Source organism: Epinephelus lanceolatus, chromosome 19 (genome assembly GCF_041903045.1).
Source record: "Epinephelus lanceolatus isolate andai-2023 chromosome 19, ASM4190304v1, whole genome shotgun sequence".
Taxonomy (NCBI): Eukaryota; Metazoa; Chordata; class Actinopteri; order Perciformes; family Serranidae; genus Epinephelus; species Epinephelus lanceolatus.
In genome coordinates, this window is record NC_135752.1 from 13095471 (window position 1) to 13112165 (window position 16695).

General features: G+C 41.1%; 1 protein-coding gene across 1 annotated transcript in view; it reads right to left on the reverse strand.

Moving 5' to 3' along the window:
• ntng2b (netrin g2b) overlaps positions 1-16695 on the reverse strand; it is a 77336-nt gene that overhangs the window by 46964 nt on the left and 13677 nt on the right. Inside the window, exon 3 of the mRNA XM_033647330.2 lies at positions 11116-11759. Coding sequence (XP_033503221.2) covers positions 11116-11759 — 644 coding nt within the window. The remainder of the gene's footprint in view (positions 1-11115; positions 11760-16695) is intronic.

Here is a 16695-nt window from a genome sequence, read left to right on the forward strand (position 1 = left end):
TTACGCCATGGGCGAAGCAGCTTTGGCGCATGCTGACGAGGCATCACACAGGACGGCACTCTGCAAGTTATCATTAATTAACCTTGATCTGTCTCTCAAACTATGCCATGTTGGGTTTTTGAATTTGAAGGAATTGGGCTGGAAAGTCCTTGAAAAGTCCTTGAATATCCTTTGATGTTTAAGAAGCTGAAGGTGTGGGGAACCTGCTGATAGAGATGCAGCATCAGTTTGACCCCATGAATAAAAATCAAACGAGGGCTGCCACTACAGCCGATGATTTTCATTATCTACTAATCTGGCAATTGTGTTTTTTGTTTAGAAAATACCAGAAAGAAGTAGCTAAGTCTATGATTGCATAGGCCTAGGTGATATGGACAAAATCAAATATCCCAACATTTTTTCATTGTTGACTACTGGTGCTTTCACTGAATTTTTGATAAATAATCAGTAATGTGGATATAATGACTAATTGGGTAAAACGGCTAGGACAGTCTGGAAAGTTAAGAGAATTACATCACTGTACTGTTATGCAGCCTTTAAAACCAGGAAAAGACTAAACTTATATTACGATATCTAAAATAGATCTAATCTCATATCATGATATTGATATAATATTGATATATTACCCAGCCCTTTACCCTATTACCCATATTACTCTCACACAAGACAATGCAAATGCTCACAATTGAGAATATGGAACAGGGGAATATTTGGCATTTCTGCTCAGTACATTTACTAAATGTTTATCGAAGGTTTAAATCTAATACACTGCATTCCTGTTTATTGATAGTGAAGATTATTGATCAATGTAATATTGGGTGAGTAATTAATACACAAGTGAGGGGTGAAGTATTTGACAGGATAAAAAAAAGCCCCTTACATGTACATTAAAAGGAAGGAATGATTACTTGTAGGTTATATGCAATTTACCAGCTGATAAGAGTAATAATAATTATTAATTTAAAGTAGTCAGCATGTAGATTCTCAGAAACTAATAATCACATTGGTACATTATCATCGTGCGACCCTGACATTACATTCTTGACCTTGGAAATAGAAGCTTACAAAATAATCTCACCCCAAACTCCACTTACTCACTTGTTACAGAGCTTTTGATTAAACTACATGGCGTGGCAGATGAAGCCCAACTTTTAGGACAGCGTTCACAAGAGGTTCAATGACAACTGAGCAAAACCCACCCACTGATGCAGAACTTGTGATACAATCAAAAACTCCAGAACAAGCAAGTTATTGGACCTCAAGTTGAAATTGTTTTATCAATAATAGTATCATAGTACATTCAGTCAGTCCTCAAGCAATCAAGTGATAATTATCAACTAAATAATCCTTTGCGAGTTCTCTACTTTTAAGTTGTTAATTAATTCATAGTTTGTTACAACCCTAGATTTTTTTTGTCTTATTCCAAACTAAACAACGTTCATCATATCACCTGCTGACTTGTTAAGCAGGACTGAAAACTTGCACTCTTGTCCCTCCATGGCCCATGATGGGACAACACTGTGGTAAAAGTGAAAATCTCTGACATCAAAAAACCAACTGATCACAGTTTGAGCTGGGGTGTTTCTCATTGACAAGCACATGGGCTCCTTTTATGTCTCTCCGAACTGATGAGTTGTTTATCCGTGCCCGTCTACATGCTCGTAATGACAGTGACAGTAAAGACGCCGTGTGTTTTTTGAACACACCATGCCTGTAATAATGCTATGCTAATTAATGTGGCTGACTGAGAACAAACCATCTTTCCAAGGACACCCTCCCTCTACCTCATGTTCTCCCACTTACAATTCCCAGCATGCTTTTCAGCTTTAAAGCACGCTTGCGGTATCAAGAGATTCCCCTCTCACCAGATGCTGGGTAAGGCACAGTGCAGGCGCTAGTGGGGAGAATTCTTTATTGTATTTGTGAATTTAAAAGGATATTTATGGGATGAGTAAAGAGGAGGGGTGGGAAGGTGGAGGAAGAAAAGAAAAATCTATTGAAGAGGGAGGGGATGAAAAAAGAGACGTTCATCTGTGAAACAAAAGACGGGGAATGAAAGGAAAACAGGAGAAAACGCTGACTTTAACTTTCTTCCCTTCTGAGGGGAAATAAACTGTGATTATCAAATCAGTTACAACCATTGTGTCATAAATCATCGCATATGAGGGGAACAATGACACATTCCTCATTGCGGTCCCTCAGCTTTCTGCATGCCTTTCTTTTCTGTGGAGTGCTCATGAATGATTTAAAAAGTGATCTGTTTCTGAGCCTTGGCTGCCTCGGAGGAAGAGGAGCTCAGAGGGGAGGAGTCTGAGCAGGGTGGGAGGGACCATGCATGAAGGCTTCCTGTCTCCGGCAAGAACACACTCTTCATCACACATCAAGTACGGGTCGTATATTTCATTCATGAGGGAGAGGGTGGCAGTATTCAAGTGCAAAGCACTTTCCTCATGAAACGGAATAGACGGCTAAAGTTTTCAACCAGGGGTGCAAAATACGGAGAATATGTGCAGAGACTCTGCTCTGTGGTGATCGTGTGAACTGGAGAATAATATTTACAGAGCATCACACCTCACATCATTCATCACAGAATCACACACCCCAGCTAGTCCCATGAAACTAGGAGTTAATCCATCATCTGCCTCCCTCTTTTCTTTCTCTCCCTCTCCCCCTGATCCAGGCTTATACCTACCATGCTCTCACCTTCACTCGGCAAAGGACACAAAAGAAAACTTTAGTGTAATTCAAAAGTAGTGGTGACAGTCTCCAAAGTCAAAGTCACCCTACATGGATAACTAAGACACAAAAAGATGGAGGGTCCAAAAAGGGAGCAGAGGAGAAGCATCTGTTCTTCCTTGTTCTCCAGTGGAGATGATGGACAAGCCTCGAGGCCACAGAGATTCATGCTTCCAGTACAACAAAAGCCTTTGTAACAGTCAGATTTAGCCACAACTCAGAGTCTAATTAGTCCATCCTTCAGGAGGCAGCATGACTGCCAAAGCACAGATCAGGGTTCGCTAGAGATTTCTGATTTCCAAGTTTAATTGAGTATGTCGCAGTTACAATTTAAATTAGGTTTGTTATTGTTTCTGTTGCATAAATGATCAGTAGAGTGTTTCAGCTGGTGTGGTTTGTTTTCTTCTTTTTCCCTGTTTTGTTAAAACTACTTCAGTACCCTGGCTTTGCACTCCACTTCACTGTCAGTTTTTAGAAAAAGGATCAAAAGGATCACGCGGTAAAGAGTTTATCTTTTTTATTCTACACATGTCAAAACCTGGTGCCTACATTACCCACAATGCAACTCCAGGCAGGGTTTCAGTATTGGTGAGGGCGTGTTTACGGCACCGGTGAGACAATGGAATAAGATCCGTGAGGTCCAGCTGGAGTAACAGATTAATGCATTTAAAGGCTTATCAGACGCCAAAACACTGAACGGCAGTTTGTAGTACTCACTGACCGGATTTTACAGCTCTACAAAGTTAACTCGACGATGTGTAAAAACTTGGCAAGTCCTCTTCTAAGCATCTTGTGACCTTTTAGATTTATCTTAGGATCCCTTGAAGGGGTCCCGATCCACCCACTGATTGAGTTGATGTGGGTGAAACAGGTTACACAGCACCTTTCTCTTAACATTGACTTACTTTACTAAAGTTTCTATTTTATTTTCCAAATATTTGCTTAAATATAATAACTGTCTTGTAGATTTGGGTTTAGGTTTTAATCCTAATAAACATGATTTAGATGTGGCTCCACGTGGGCCAAGAACAAGTAACTCTTATACCATGTTTGCATTTGTATCTGGATATCCTATTTGGATCTGTAGAAAATCCATGTAAATGCAAAGTGTAACTGCATACAGGTTGCACTGTGATCAGACTGCACTCAGATCAGCTAGACCACATCTGAACTTGCGCAATCATATCCAATGAGAACATGTGCAGTATCAAAATAGCAGAAACATTTGCTAATACCAGGTGTAAATGCAAAGATCTGTGGATCATAATCCTGACAGTGTATCCACATATACATCACATGTTAATATTAGGTGTAAATGGGGCCGGATCTCGTAGTTTTCTGGTCACTTCAATGTCATATCCTCAAAATCAGGTATCAGAATTTTCAGTTTTAATTTTTCAGCACTGTGATTTAAAAAAAGAGCCTATCTGATCATAGATGTGCTGAGCATTTGTGGCCCACACGCACAACATTGTTTTCACATATAACAAAATTCTTGTATGAAACATCCCTGAGAAAAACCCGGAACCTGCAAAGTGATAGATCACTTAACTCTGCTTCTTCCTGCTAGCCGGTAATTGTAGAGGCAGATAATGTATTACTCCATATCAAAGGTGAAAATAATGTCAGTTGCAAGAGGTCTTAGAAACAGTGGACCAGATGTCAGATTTTGCAAAAGGAAAGAATCCTTATAAGAAGTTATGTTTTTGAGTTGGTGAACTTTGGAAGACCGGGGAATTTCCGTTAAAGGAGTTGTTTTGGTAATCTGAGGTTCTTGCACAGTTCCAATTCTTGGAAATCAAATGAAGCAGAGAACACTTAGGTTTCCCAAGAAATCAAACCTACTGGGACAATTACGTGATAAGCCCAGACCTGTCTGTGCACACACACACACACACACACACACACACACACATAAAGGCATTTGAAAGTTGGATAAGCGGGGCTGTTTTCTGCAGTTTCCTGCTGTGTTCTCAACCTGTGTTGCTGAGTGTATTCATTTCAGTGTTTGCTGAAGGTGAGCATTTTCCTTACATAATTATAAAGACCTCCCGCGCAAAAGTCCGCCAGCTACGCCTTAATAATTTCCATATTGAGATCCGACCACAATGCAAGCGCAATTGAGATCATGAGAACACTTTATTAATACCAGGTGTAAATTCAGAAGCTCTGAGATCAGATCAGATGTTATCCAGGTGCTGTATCTAGACATGGTCACATGTTCATACCACAGGTAAATGGGACCCAAGAACTTTGGCTGCACAGAATGATTCCTAAAACATTCTGAAGTAATTTCAAACGCTTGCATAACTTTGCTTTTTTTGTTTTTCTTTTGTTCTTAATACAGAAATAAGTCTCAAGTTTCGCCAACATTCATGACTACAGTTGCAAATTGTGTGTGTGTGTGTGTGTGTGTGTGTGTGTTTTAGTTTTCATATTTTTACAAAAGACTTCTGCTGCTCTGGCTGTCATGATATAACCACAAACAGACAAATAAAAAAAACCAACAGAAAAAATGAAAGTCATCGTCCTGAAAACTGCTCCGACTGTCCTTTCTCTACTCTCTGGCACAGAAAACTTTACTGGTGTTCATTAACATGTTGCAGTCTGTTCCAGTCTGTGAGGAGATGGAGAGCTTAAACCTCTCAGCACATTAGCTCTGTCAGCAGGGGGCCAGGATGGCACTGAGAGAAACGCAGACACATGACCAATAAATGAGTCAAGCAGGCATGAAACAACATGACCATGTAAAAACACTCCGAATATCATTAGCATTTATACGGCTTGTTTTCTGGCAGGCTTGCTCTTAACTAATTTTCACTACTGGAAAATAATTAGTTGTTGATGAAAGTTAAGGCCTTCAGACAAGACCGGGCCTTTCAGATGCAATTAGTGGTTAAAGCCCACAGAACTATATTACTTCATTGTTCTGTAGCCGATTGCTAGTAGCAGAACAAGTAGTGGTGGTATTAATGTTATTAATACTCTTTACTTATGTTTAGACAATGTCAGTTTGTCAGTTAGTTGGTCCACCACTTTGGTCCACACTGAAATGTATCAACACTTAAATGGATTGTCTTAAAATCTGGTTCAGATTATCAGACTCCCCAGGTGATTAATCTGAATGACTTTGGTGATCCCCTGACTGTCCTCTGGTGCCACCATGATGTTTGTGGTATTTGTGGTTTCGTTTGAAATGTTGAAAAAGTTATTGTACTGTATTCAGGGTGAATTCTAATAACTTCATCGTCAGATCAGAATTTTAATGAGAAATGCTTTTGGTTTATGACCAAATATCTGCAAAACTAATGAAATTTCCATCAACCTCAGCTGTAGGCTACTTACTCTTTAGTGCTGATTAGCAAATATTAGCATGCTAACACACTAAACAAAGATCATGGTAAACATTGTACCTGCTAAACATCAGTTAGCGTTGTCATTGTGAGCATGTTAGCATGCAGATGTTAGCATTTAGCTCACATACCCTCTGTACAGCACTGCTGTAGTTCAGTATAACTTCTAACCATTATAGGCATTATTAATATTATAATAAGTGTATGTAATAATATATTTTTAATGGACTTAAAATTTAAAAAAAGTACACAGTTGGATACAAGAACAGCAGTTTTAACAGCTTTTGACATGTTAATCAAGGAAGTTACCTGCACTGACGTGCATATGTCTTACCATAGTTATCAAAGTATTTGTATAAATAGGTTATATACATGGCCTCATAGAGATAAGTTATGAGATCGCAGACAGATTTAACAATCAGTAGATTCGGTAGAAAATCATCATAATCTGCTATGATAAAATCTTGTGGCTGGTTCGTCTGCTTTCATACAATAAACTGCACCACAGTCCACTTGATAGCTGACCAAGACCCCCCTTTAAAGTGGTCTCAGTTCAGTTTTTTTTTGTCTCCACTAGCAACACAATCTGAACTGTTTTATGTGCAATGACTATATTTTCATTTTATTTTTTTTACTCATTTTTATTGTGCACTTTATACTGTATTGATGCTGCTAATCCCTCTATGGGTGCCTTAGTATTATTTTATTATTTTAGTATTTATTCCCTTTTATGGTCTGGATTTTATCTTATTTTTATGTATTTATTTTATTGTGTAACATATTTAGTGAGTGGTTCTTCGACAGTTCGATATGTCGACATGGCAATAAAGTATTGACTCTTGAATCTTGTTTGATTGATAGCTTTTGTACCAGTCTAAATGAGCTGCATTAATTGGGCAAACAGGCTTGAGTTTGTTTTAACTGAACTAAACCTGTTTAGGTGTGAAAGCACCCTTCGTCTTGTTACAATTTACAATAGATATTGTACGTGATAGAAATTCTATAAGTTAGTTTCTTATTTCACAAGAAATATGAGGACAGTCAGCAAAATAATGTTAATGTCACTGTAAACAAATAAATTCCTTCAGGCCATACAACTTTGCTGCTATATAGCTGTATATATTGTGGCAAAACAAAGATTTTTTTCTTTCTTCACTGTTTGTTTAGCAGTTTGCAGAGACCAATTAGGACAACCTAAAATAAATAAATTATAAAATACTTACAGTAGTACTGTAAACTTTTGAAAAAGACAAGATTTAAAATTAAAACATTGATTTGCCAATAGTGGGTTCATCTTTTAATTCAGTTTGAAAGGATTTGATGAATTCTGTGGGCACAATTATCAGTCAAAATGTAAATTACAATGGAAAAATTATAAGCTGTGTTGACATCAACCACAACAGTGCTATACATTCACAACATGTGCTGACTGTTTTCTTGCTCAGCCAAAAGACATCGGGGAATAAGATACTTGGACTACATACTTGGCTTCTCTTAAATGTCATTCTTCCCCCGTCATCCAATCAAATTAAATTCAGAAGTCGGGGAGAAGAAGACCTGATGTTGCAGCGACTACCAGCCAGGAGAGAAAAACGATGCAGACTTCGCCTTCCCCCTCATTCTGCTCCATCTCCTTCTCCCCGTCCTGGCCCTAATCCACTTAGTTGGCTCTTCCTGAGCTTACAGCCTTTCCTTTATTCCATTATAAAGACCCACCGTACGACCTGCTGCTTATTTCATTAAAAAGGCCCAATCCGTGACCCCACGTCTAATCCATAATGCAGACTACAGGCTAGCCTATAGTCCACACCACAGTCCAGTGGGGCGGCTGACAGATGTGACAGAGAGAACACTGAACAGGGATGGAGAGATGGAGGTCCAATGAATGAGGGGGAATTTGAGAGCTCCGCTTATGAGTAAAGCTTCCCGGTGAATATGATTTCACTGATGTAAATGATGATAGAGTTGAGGCTTTGCTCCTCTATCTTTGATGGTTGGAGATAGCTTTCACATGGCCCATCAGTGATATGGAAATGGCCACATCTAAGGGTTGAATATAGCCTGTAAAATGAGCATAAGGCCTGAGGCTTTCAAAACCCCAAACACCTTGGCTTAGAGTTTATATTGTAGTCAGTACTGTAGCTCATTACAGTTAACCTTGGGAGAACTTTGTGACACAAAGTGAGTGATGCTGAATCATATAATATTCTATCAACTCTATCCAATTTGACTTTGCCTCTGTTTGACCTTCTTCTCCCTTCAAAATCCCTGCTCCACCTCTGGCTGCCCTCTACCCTAAATGCCCTCTCACAACTTGCTCAAGATCCAGTTTGCTGAGTGTTTTCAACGCATCCACAAATCTAAATTTACAACCCCCCTTCTATCAAAGCTAGCTTCCCTGCGTTTGCACTTAATGGCCTATCCAGTTACCTTTTTATTGATAAAGCAGCACTATTTAGCCCTGAGTACCTGGCTTCCCGCATACCTGCGCCAGCTCTTTAGAGCTTGGCCAGTCACTCTGACAATGCAGCGTCAGATAAAACACGTCCCATAGAGGTAGCATCTTATACTGGTTGATGGGAAAAGGGCTTGTTTTGCTGTCTCTGTCCAGGCTCAACCCAGGTCATTAAGAAGAGTTAACTAATAATAATTACTTTTAACTGGATTCATCCAGAGAGCCACAGATAGAGGCCTGGGGACATACAATACAGCCAGGAAGTAACTACAACCCTCTCTCCATCGATAACACCAGCATATCTCATTACTGTGGCGACCTGCGGTACACTGCCATTCGGTCTTGATCATATAAAACCCATTTCAGTGTGCCGTCCCCGCTGGAGCACCAGCAGAGTGGAATATTCATTATTCAAATTTTAAGCATTGGAAATCCCAATATGTTACTAAGGCCAGATGAGATGAGATGAAATAGCTTAGCCTTTTGTCCAGGGAACATTGACTAATCGTCTCGCTCCCCAAAATCAATTTCCCAGCCGTAAGCATCAGACACTCTTGATTGTACTGTACTGTTGAAGACCCCCCACCACTATCACCTAATACTCCTGCTGGCTGCCCAGAATAACTTATTGATTAGTGATTATGTTACGGGAGGTGTGGGTGGCTGGGGCGGAAGACGGACTGGCCTCAGTCATCTCCACAGGGCTAAATTTGGGTCCTCTGTTACCAGATCCAGCGCACACTGACACTATCTCCAGCTGCCACCAGCCATCAGCCCTGCTCTCTGGATGAGGAGAGAAATTAAGAAAGTTTTCTGGAAGTATAAATATGAAGAGAAACCTTTGAGAGCTCACAGTGCAGGGGGTTGTTTCAAGCAAAGCAGCTCAGCAGGGAATACGAGACGGATGATAAAGTCTTAGATGTGGTGCACTTGCGGACTACTAAATAAAGAAATGAGCACAAATATTTCAAAACAGGCATGGTTGATTATTAAATTTGCCGGCTGTGGTGGAGGTTGTGGCGTGGTGATGGACTGTTTCACCCCCAGGGTATTGGGCTGAGCTCTCCTTCTCTCTGTGATTCTGTGCTGAGCCTGAAAAGTGGCTGTGATCAATACCTGCAGGCCCTTTCCACAGTGCCAGAGGGCTGTTTATGTGTGTGTGCACGCATGTGTGTGTGTGTGTGCTGTGTCAGCATCCACTCAGGACTTTATCAAACAAGCCCTGTACCTCGACTCCACACACACATAAACACACGACGCCCCCATCGGCCAACGCCCCTCTCAAACAGTCACTCATTTTCACTTTCCCCTTCTCACCCACAATCCCCATCTCTCACACACACACACACACAGACACACACACACACAGATTCACACCTCCCCCTCCCATTCCAAGCCATCCCAACACGGATGTTAAATACCATTCAAATGTCAGCCTCCCGTATTGATTGGAATGATAATTCTGAAAGGTAGGAGAGATGGCTTGTTGATGCTAAGCAGGCGCGTGACGGCCCCGAGCATCTTTCACTGTCACAAAGTTGCCATGTAAGGGTTCCCGGCTCCGCTGGCAGAATGTGGATAGCGGTTTACGTTAGACCACCGAGGCCGTATGTTTCTGTCATTAATCATTGTCCTCACGGGCCAGTGACAGGCAGGCCAGGATTCATGTTGAGAGAGAGAGAGAGAGAGGGTCATTTTTAACGCCCTCAGATCAGAAAGGCCATGTGAGAGTGTGTGTGTGTGCATGAATGTGAGATCAGAGGGTTTGTTCATCACCAGATGGTTTTTCTTTACATGTCATGGTCTAGAAAAGACATTCATCGATATACAGTTTGCTTTATGATTATAATCTGCTAAACGTATCATTTGTTATTGATTAGTTTTAGCCAGTGTCATTTCAGCAGATACACATGAATGGTGCTTGGCCATTTGAACAATCTGGCAGCGTTCCGTCTTTGATATGTAAATCTTAATTATTTTAGGGGATATGTTTAAACAGTCCGTCCACCCAATTTATGAAAAGATGTTTTCCACATACACCTAGTGACACCTACTGTAGCCATGCAGATAGTAGAGCTGGACCCGCATATTTGACTATTTTGATATTACCTTGTTGGGTAGGAATTTGGGTTTTGGATGTTCGGGTTTTTGGGGGGGGGGGTTGCCTCACTCTCTTTCTCTTTGTTTATCATGAGAGCTCTGCTCTGCACCAGAGACAGTTGGTGAGGGTCCGCCCGCACACACACAGAGCTAGAGATGGAGCTAACTGTTAGCATCACATGGCTAACTTTACCTAACTTCAGAGTTGAGCCATTTTGGCGTCGGTGTGAGTTTGGGACCGTTTAACAGCTTGGTGTCGGATGTTAGCCACTGCTGCAGTGTTAGCTCATGTGAAGTGAATAATGAAGCTCCCTTTTTCTTGATTAGTAAAAACAATTTTGGTAATAGTAACAAACAGAAATCTTATTTGAGAGTACACTGCAGTTTTCCATTTGTTTCCAAGTTAATTCTGTTATTATGTTAAAAGGAATGAACATGTGCATCCCTTATCAAGTCAGCATTGACCCTCACCTGGCAGGTACCTCGATGTTGGAGATGGCATAGAAGTACTTCAGCAGGTTGTCTCTCTGGACATAGGTGCCTCCAAGGGCAGGCCTGAGAAGCCTCATCCTAAGGTTGGTGAAGGTGAAGAAGTCCCTCAATCCCTTCATACTTTCCATGCGAGTGTACAGGCTGTCCATGTTCTGTAGTTGCGGTCCTGCAAACACAGCAAAGCGCGCCCGCACCTCCAACTTCACATTCTTGTCGTTCTTGGAGCCAACCCAGCGTGAGTACTGCTCGGTGCAGATGACCCGTGTGATGTTTGTGGGCGAGAGGTCACGCACATGTTTGGGTGGCATGTTGAAGGCATCCATGCAGTCGTCAGCGTAGAACTGGTAGGGCTGCCAGGAGCGTCCGTGGTCCATGGACTTATCCAGTACCATGATAGTAGGTCGGCCGTACTCGAAGGTGATCTGGATGTCGTCTGTGAGCTCCAGACTCTTGTTCCAGGACATGGTGATGTTGGCCAGCAGTGGCTCTGGGTGGCGTCTCCATGTGACTGTCTGCCAGTAGGTGATTAGACCGTTGCGTTCTTTGTCCTGCATCAGCTGAGGAGGGTGGGCCAAGTCTGGGTTAGAGGCATCACACTCGTCACTGCACAGGTATGGGTTCTCCTAAAAGATGATGACAGACCAGAAATACATCAGTCAGGGTTTGAGAATTACATCAGTGTATTTCTGATTGTGTAGTGGAACATCATATTATGCATGCATACTCTTATCGTGATGGCCCACCAGCAGATGGAGACGTGAAATAGAATGCTATTAAATGTATGTAATATACATTCATTGTGCAAAATAAGAAAAGGCATGTTTGCAGATTCCGACTTTAAAGCCAATATCAGCCAATACCAATAACTGTGAATTTGGCAGTACATGCAACCAGCCTCAAAGGTCAGTTACAATGATGAACTGCTTTTACAAATTGTGCAGAAATTCTTTGCTAATGCAAACCAGATGATGCATCAGCTGTTTTGGTAGCTAGTCTCAGTCAGTCTTGCAGATGAGGACACTGGATGTAGAGGATCTGAGCTGGTGTGGTTACATGTGGTTTGCAGTTGTGAGGCCAGTTGGATGCACCACCAATTTCACGAACACTAGAGACATTGGAGACGGCTTATGGCAGTAAAAGAACATTCAGTTCATGGGCAACAGCTCTGGTGAACATTCCTCCAGTCAGTATGCCAACGGCACGCTCCCTCAAAACTTGGGACATCTGCGGCCTTGTGTTGTGTTGTGATAATACTGCACATTTTAAAGTGGCCTTTCACTGTGACCATCCCATGGCACACCTGTGTAGTAATGATGCTGTTTAATCAGCATTTTGATATGCCATGCCTGTCAGGTTGGTAGTTGGATTATCTTGGAAAAAGGAGAAGTGCTTACTGACACAGATTTTATCAAATTTACAACCAAAATTTAAAAGAATTGTATCTATTGAATGCACTAAAAAGTCTTAGATCTTTAATTTAAACCTGCAAAAAATAACAGCAAAACCACATGTATATCTAAACAAGCCACAGACTCTGGGACATTAAACTACTAAGGTGTCCTGTGGCAAGTTAAACTCAACTCCCAGCTTCCCCCTGACTGTTTGTACAGGTGTCCATTGCCTGTAAGTACCCATCAGGCACAGAGCACACTGCAGACTTCACAGGAAAGTTTCATTATATTTTGCCCAGAACCCTAAAAACCAACAGGTACTACAATGCTGGAATATAAAGTGGCCCTAGTTTGGCTTGTTGTTAATTAGTGGTAATTTTAGTAAACATCATATTCTATAAACATGAACTAATATAATAATGGTCTTAATACCGTCGCTATTTCAATTCATTATGTCCTTTGATTGTGCATATCTCCCTACCAAAATTGCAATTAATCAAATTACTACAATGTAATTGCCTCACAGTGAACATGGGGCCTTTGGTGTCCCTGGGGCAGCTCCCTGCTTTGTCTATTTGGTAATCCAACCTCACAGAGACATTTTCACGTTGTAATTTCAGCTAAATTGTCTCACTTGATGAAAGAACAAAAGTTTTTAGCTCAGTGCTTTAAAAATGCTGTGGTTTGAGTGGATGTACAGCTCACGGAGTATTTGTGGTCTTGGTTAAGGCAAGGAATTACATTTTCTTCCCACAGTCTTCCAGATAAAGTATGAATGTTCCCCTGAATGTGATTATATATCAGTATTCAAATCATGTGTGCTTTTTCTGCTGCGTCTATGACTCTCCACAAAAACGTCCATATTGTTCCCGCAAAGCATTGCGTGTGTCTAAATGAGGAATGCCTTCAACTCCTCGCCAAGGCACTGAGGGACAGAGAGCTTAAAAGTAAACTTGCCAAACAACACAACAGGAAGTGTGAAGGTCAAGAGGATCGTGCATCATCACTGTCTTTGCATAGACAGCAGAGTGTTGCTGCACTTTTAACTCCAGAGAATTGATCTTTCTCTTCTAGTGATGCCAAGACTTTCAAGCCGCGGCCCCTCTACACAACTCAGAAGTCAACGGGATTATTCACACTCCTCACACACAGAGCCTCTTTCTACCTGCACCACAAAATGCCTTTCACTCTCCGTTAGGACATCTCATGCCGCTTGTCGTCTTTTTTCTACCGAAAAGACAAATTTATTATCAGCACTATCAGCACATTCAGATTCCTACATTTCCATGTTCCAAAAAATGTCAAGTCCCGTACCTCCCATGACCTTTTACTGAGAGTTCTCACCAAACTTTGAAATTTAAAACCCTTCCCCTCAGATAAGTTTCCCCAGAATCCCTAATTCCACAATTGCTGGCTCGTCATATTGAGACATTTGCAGACATTTCAGTAAAAGTGATGTAGCTTACTGTTGTAAGCCAGTTGTCTGACATCCACATCACCACAGAAGTTAAATATTTACACAAAGAAATCCCAGAGATCCTCACAGTCATCTCTCCTGGTGCTTAATTTGCAAAACGCAGCTCTGACGCTGTTTGGATTCTATCACATTCAGAAGGCTCATCGTGCCCCCAGGATGTACTAATTAGACTGAGAAGGGGTTATTATTTTCTCCGATATTTAGTCACAGTCATTCATTGTATCAAAGGGGTCATTATTTGTATTACTTGTCTACTTTATCACACACAGGCACTGGTTTACTTCATTATACTGCACATTTGTAGCATTTCTCGATAATTCCAACCCCTAAAACTGTCATTTCCATCTGTGCCATCATGCTGTTGTCTTATTGACTGATACATTTCATTGTCCAAAAAAAATCCTCCACAGTTTTCTGCTCTAAATACAACACATCAATTTTATTTAGATTAAGAATTAGCTGCTGATGCCTGTTAAATTTCGATTCGACTGTGTTTCCAACCTCCTCCTTGTTTTCTGCACGAACTGATTACATTTTATAGCTGATGTTATCCTTCTTCTTTTATTTATTGGGAATCCAATAGTCTTTCTAAATTTTACTGCATTCCTAACAAGCTCTTGATGGAGTGCAGAGTATGTCTTAAAATATCCTCTTTTTTTCTCCCACCTCCTCCTTCCTCCCCTTTCTTCTTTGTTTTGTTCCTTTTATTATTTTTGCTGTTGGTGTTATTACTACTTCTAATTGTAGTGTTTAAGACTGCGACCAGCTCATCTTGAAATGCTGTTTGGTAAGGTAATGGAAATTATGTTAGCAACAACAACTACAGAAAAAAAGCATATTTACTTTAATTATTTTTGGAATATTTTTAGATATTTAAATATAATATGACAGCAGAAATGACAAGCAGTAGTAAGAGGAAAAGCAGGCAAATCTAAGATCCAGTGACATCAAATATTTGCAGCTTTAACATTTGACCTGCACGTGACAAAGGAATGAATAACAGTAGCTTGTTTACAGTTCAAACTGTTTACATACCAGTTTCATCCTTTTAATGTTGGTCTAATAAAAACTTTCTACTGTGTGTTTTTAACCCTGTAGTCAGTTTGGTGTGTCACTGATTTTGTAAAAATGTTTCAGAATTACAGTCAATAATGCTTGAAACAACTTTGGAGTACAAAAGTGAATAATAAGACGCATTTATAAAGCAACTTACTCGTACTTAGAGCAAAGAGCAGTAGTCACCTTTCAGAACGACTCTCAAGTGATCATATGATTGGCAACATGTACACTCAGAGCACAAAGAGCCAAACAAAGACAAGGAATTACTTTACATCTGCCCCTTACACCCGCGCCACACTGCCTGCATGAGTGTGTGTTGCAGAACCTGAACCATTGAAACACATTGTCAATGTCGACAGACATTGAAAGACAGCAAGAGCGACGCCATCCCGACATGTAAGCAGGCCCATCTGTCTGTTTTCAGGGCGTGACGGCTGCACCCTGATTTTAACAAAGTTGAACTTTTGGATACAAGGAGAACCAATCACAGCCGGTAAATATCTTGCCCTTCTCCTGTAAATATGAGTCCATGATAAATATCGAAAAGAAATTGATTGTTTTAGTGCAGGGCTACCCAGAGCTTTACACCTGTCCCACGGACAACATTTCAGGCCTAATACACATTTCAAAAACAAGATCGGCTCTGAACTAAGTATTTCTGGTTAGTAGGATATGGTGCTGGTTATGGTTGCTTCACTGCTTGAGACGCAGCCTACCTCCACGCCCTTAAAAGTTAGTACAGAGTAGGAACAAGTAGCAACCAGCACTCAACGTTGCATTTTTTGGGTTGGTTAGAGACGCGGCATGTGTCCTAGCCCTAAAACAGCCTCACTGTGTGCGCTAGCAGTGTTGATCAGGCACAGCTCAGCTGCTACATAGCTGCGGAACATAGAGAAAAATAAGTGATATGAAATGTTTAAATCAAAAGCAAATACTAGGCTGAAACTACCCAATTGTGAGTCACACATGAAGCTCACTTGAATTTAACAGCATTTTAAAACCCAAAGAAGTTTGATAAAAAGTTCCAGCACTTCATAAAGTCACTTTAATCTTTCTCCTAATTCCCAAGTTTGATATTTAGCAGTTAAAGATGAACACAGGCCCTAATGATAATACACCAGGGCTTGAAGTTCTCCGGCACGGTGCCGGATTTCCGGCGCAGGGATATTCTGGTGCAGGAATATTTTTTTCTCGTGAATATTTTATCATCTTGCCGTAGCAACAGTGATTTAACCAGTCGTTTTAAAGCAAAGCAAAGTGATAGTTCCAACTACCAATGGTGTATCACATTACTCAAGGTAAACAAGGACTTCTAGCCAATCAGAGGCAGAGTAGGGCGGGCCTTAAGTTTTCACAGTCTCTTATTCAGTCACGCCACAGACACACTGGACGCAGAACCGAAGCGCAGCGCCCAGCAGCGGAGGCAGTTTTCAGTTGGCGTCCATGTTAACCTATCTGACTGTCCACACAGGCCGGTGAGCAGAGCGGAGCGCCCGCGGAGGCTCGCGCACTGCAGCGCTTCAGTTCGGCATCTGGTCTATTTTTCACACGAGCCGTGAGTGCCTCTGTCAAGCTGGATAGAGCGGATCATACCAAACAGGAAGTCGGACACAGAAAAGACGAGAGAATCCG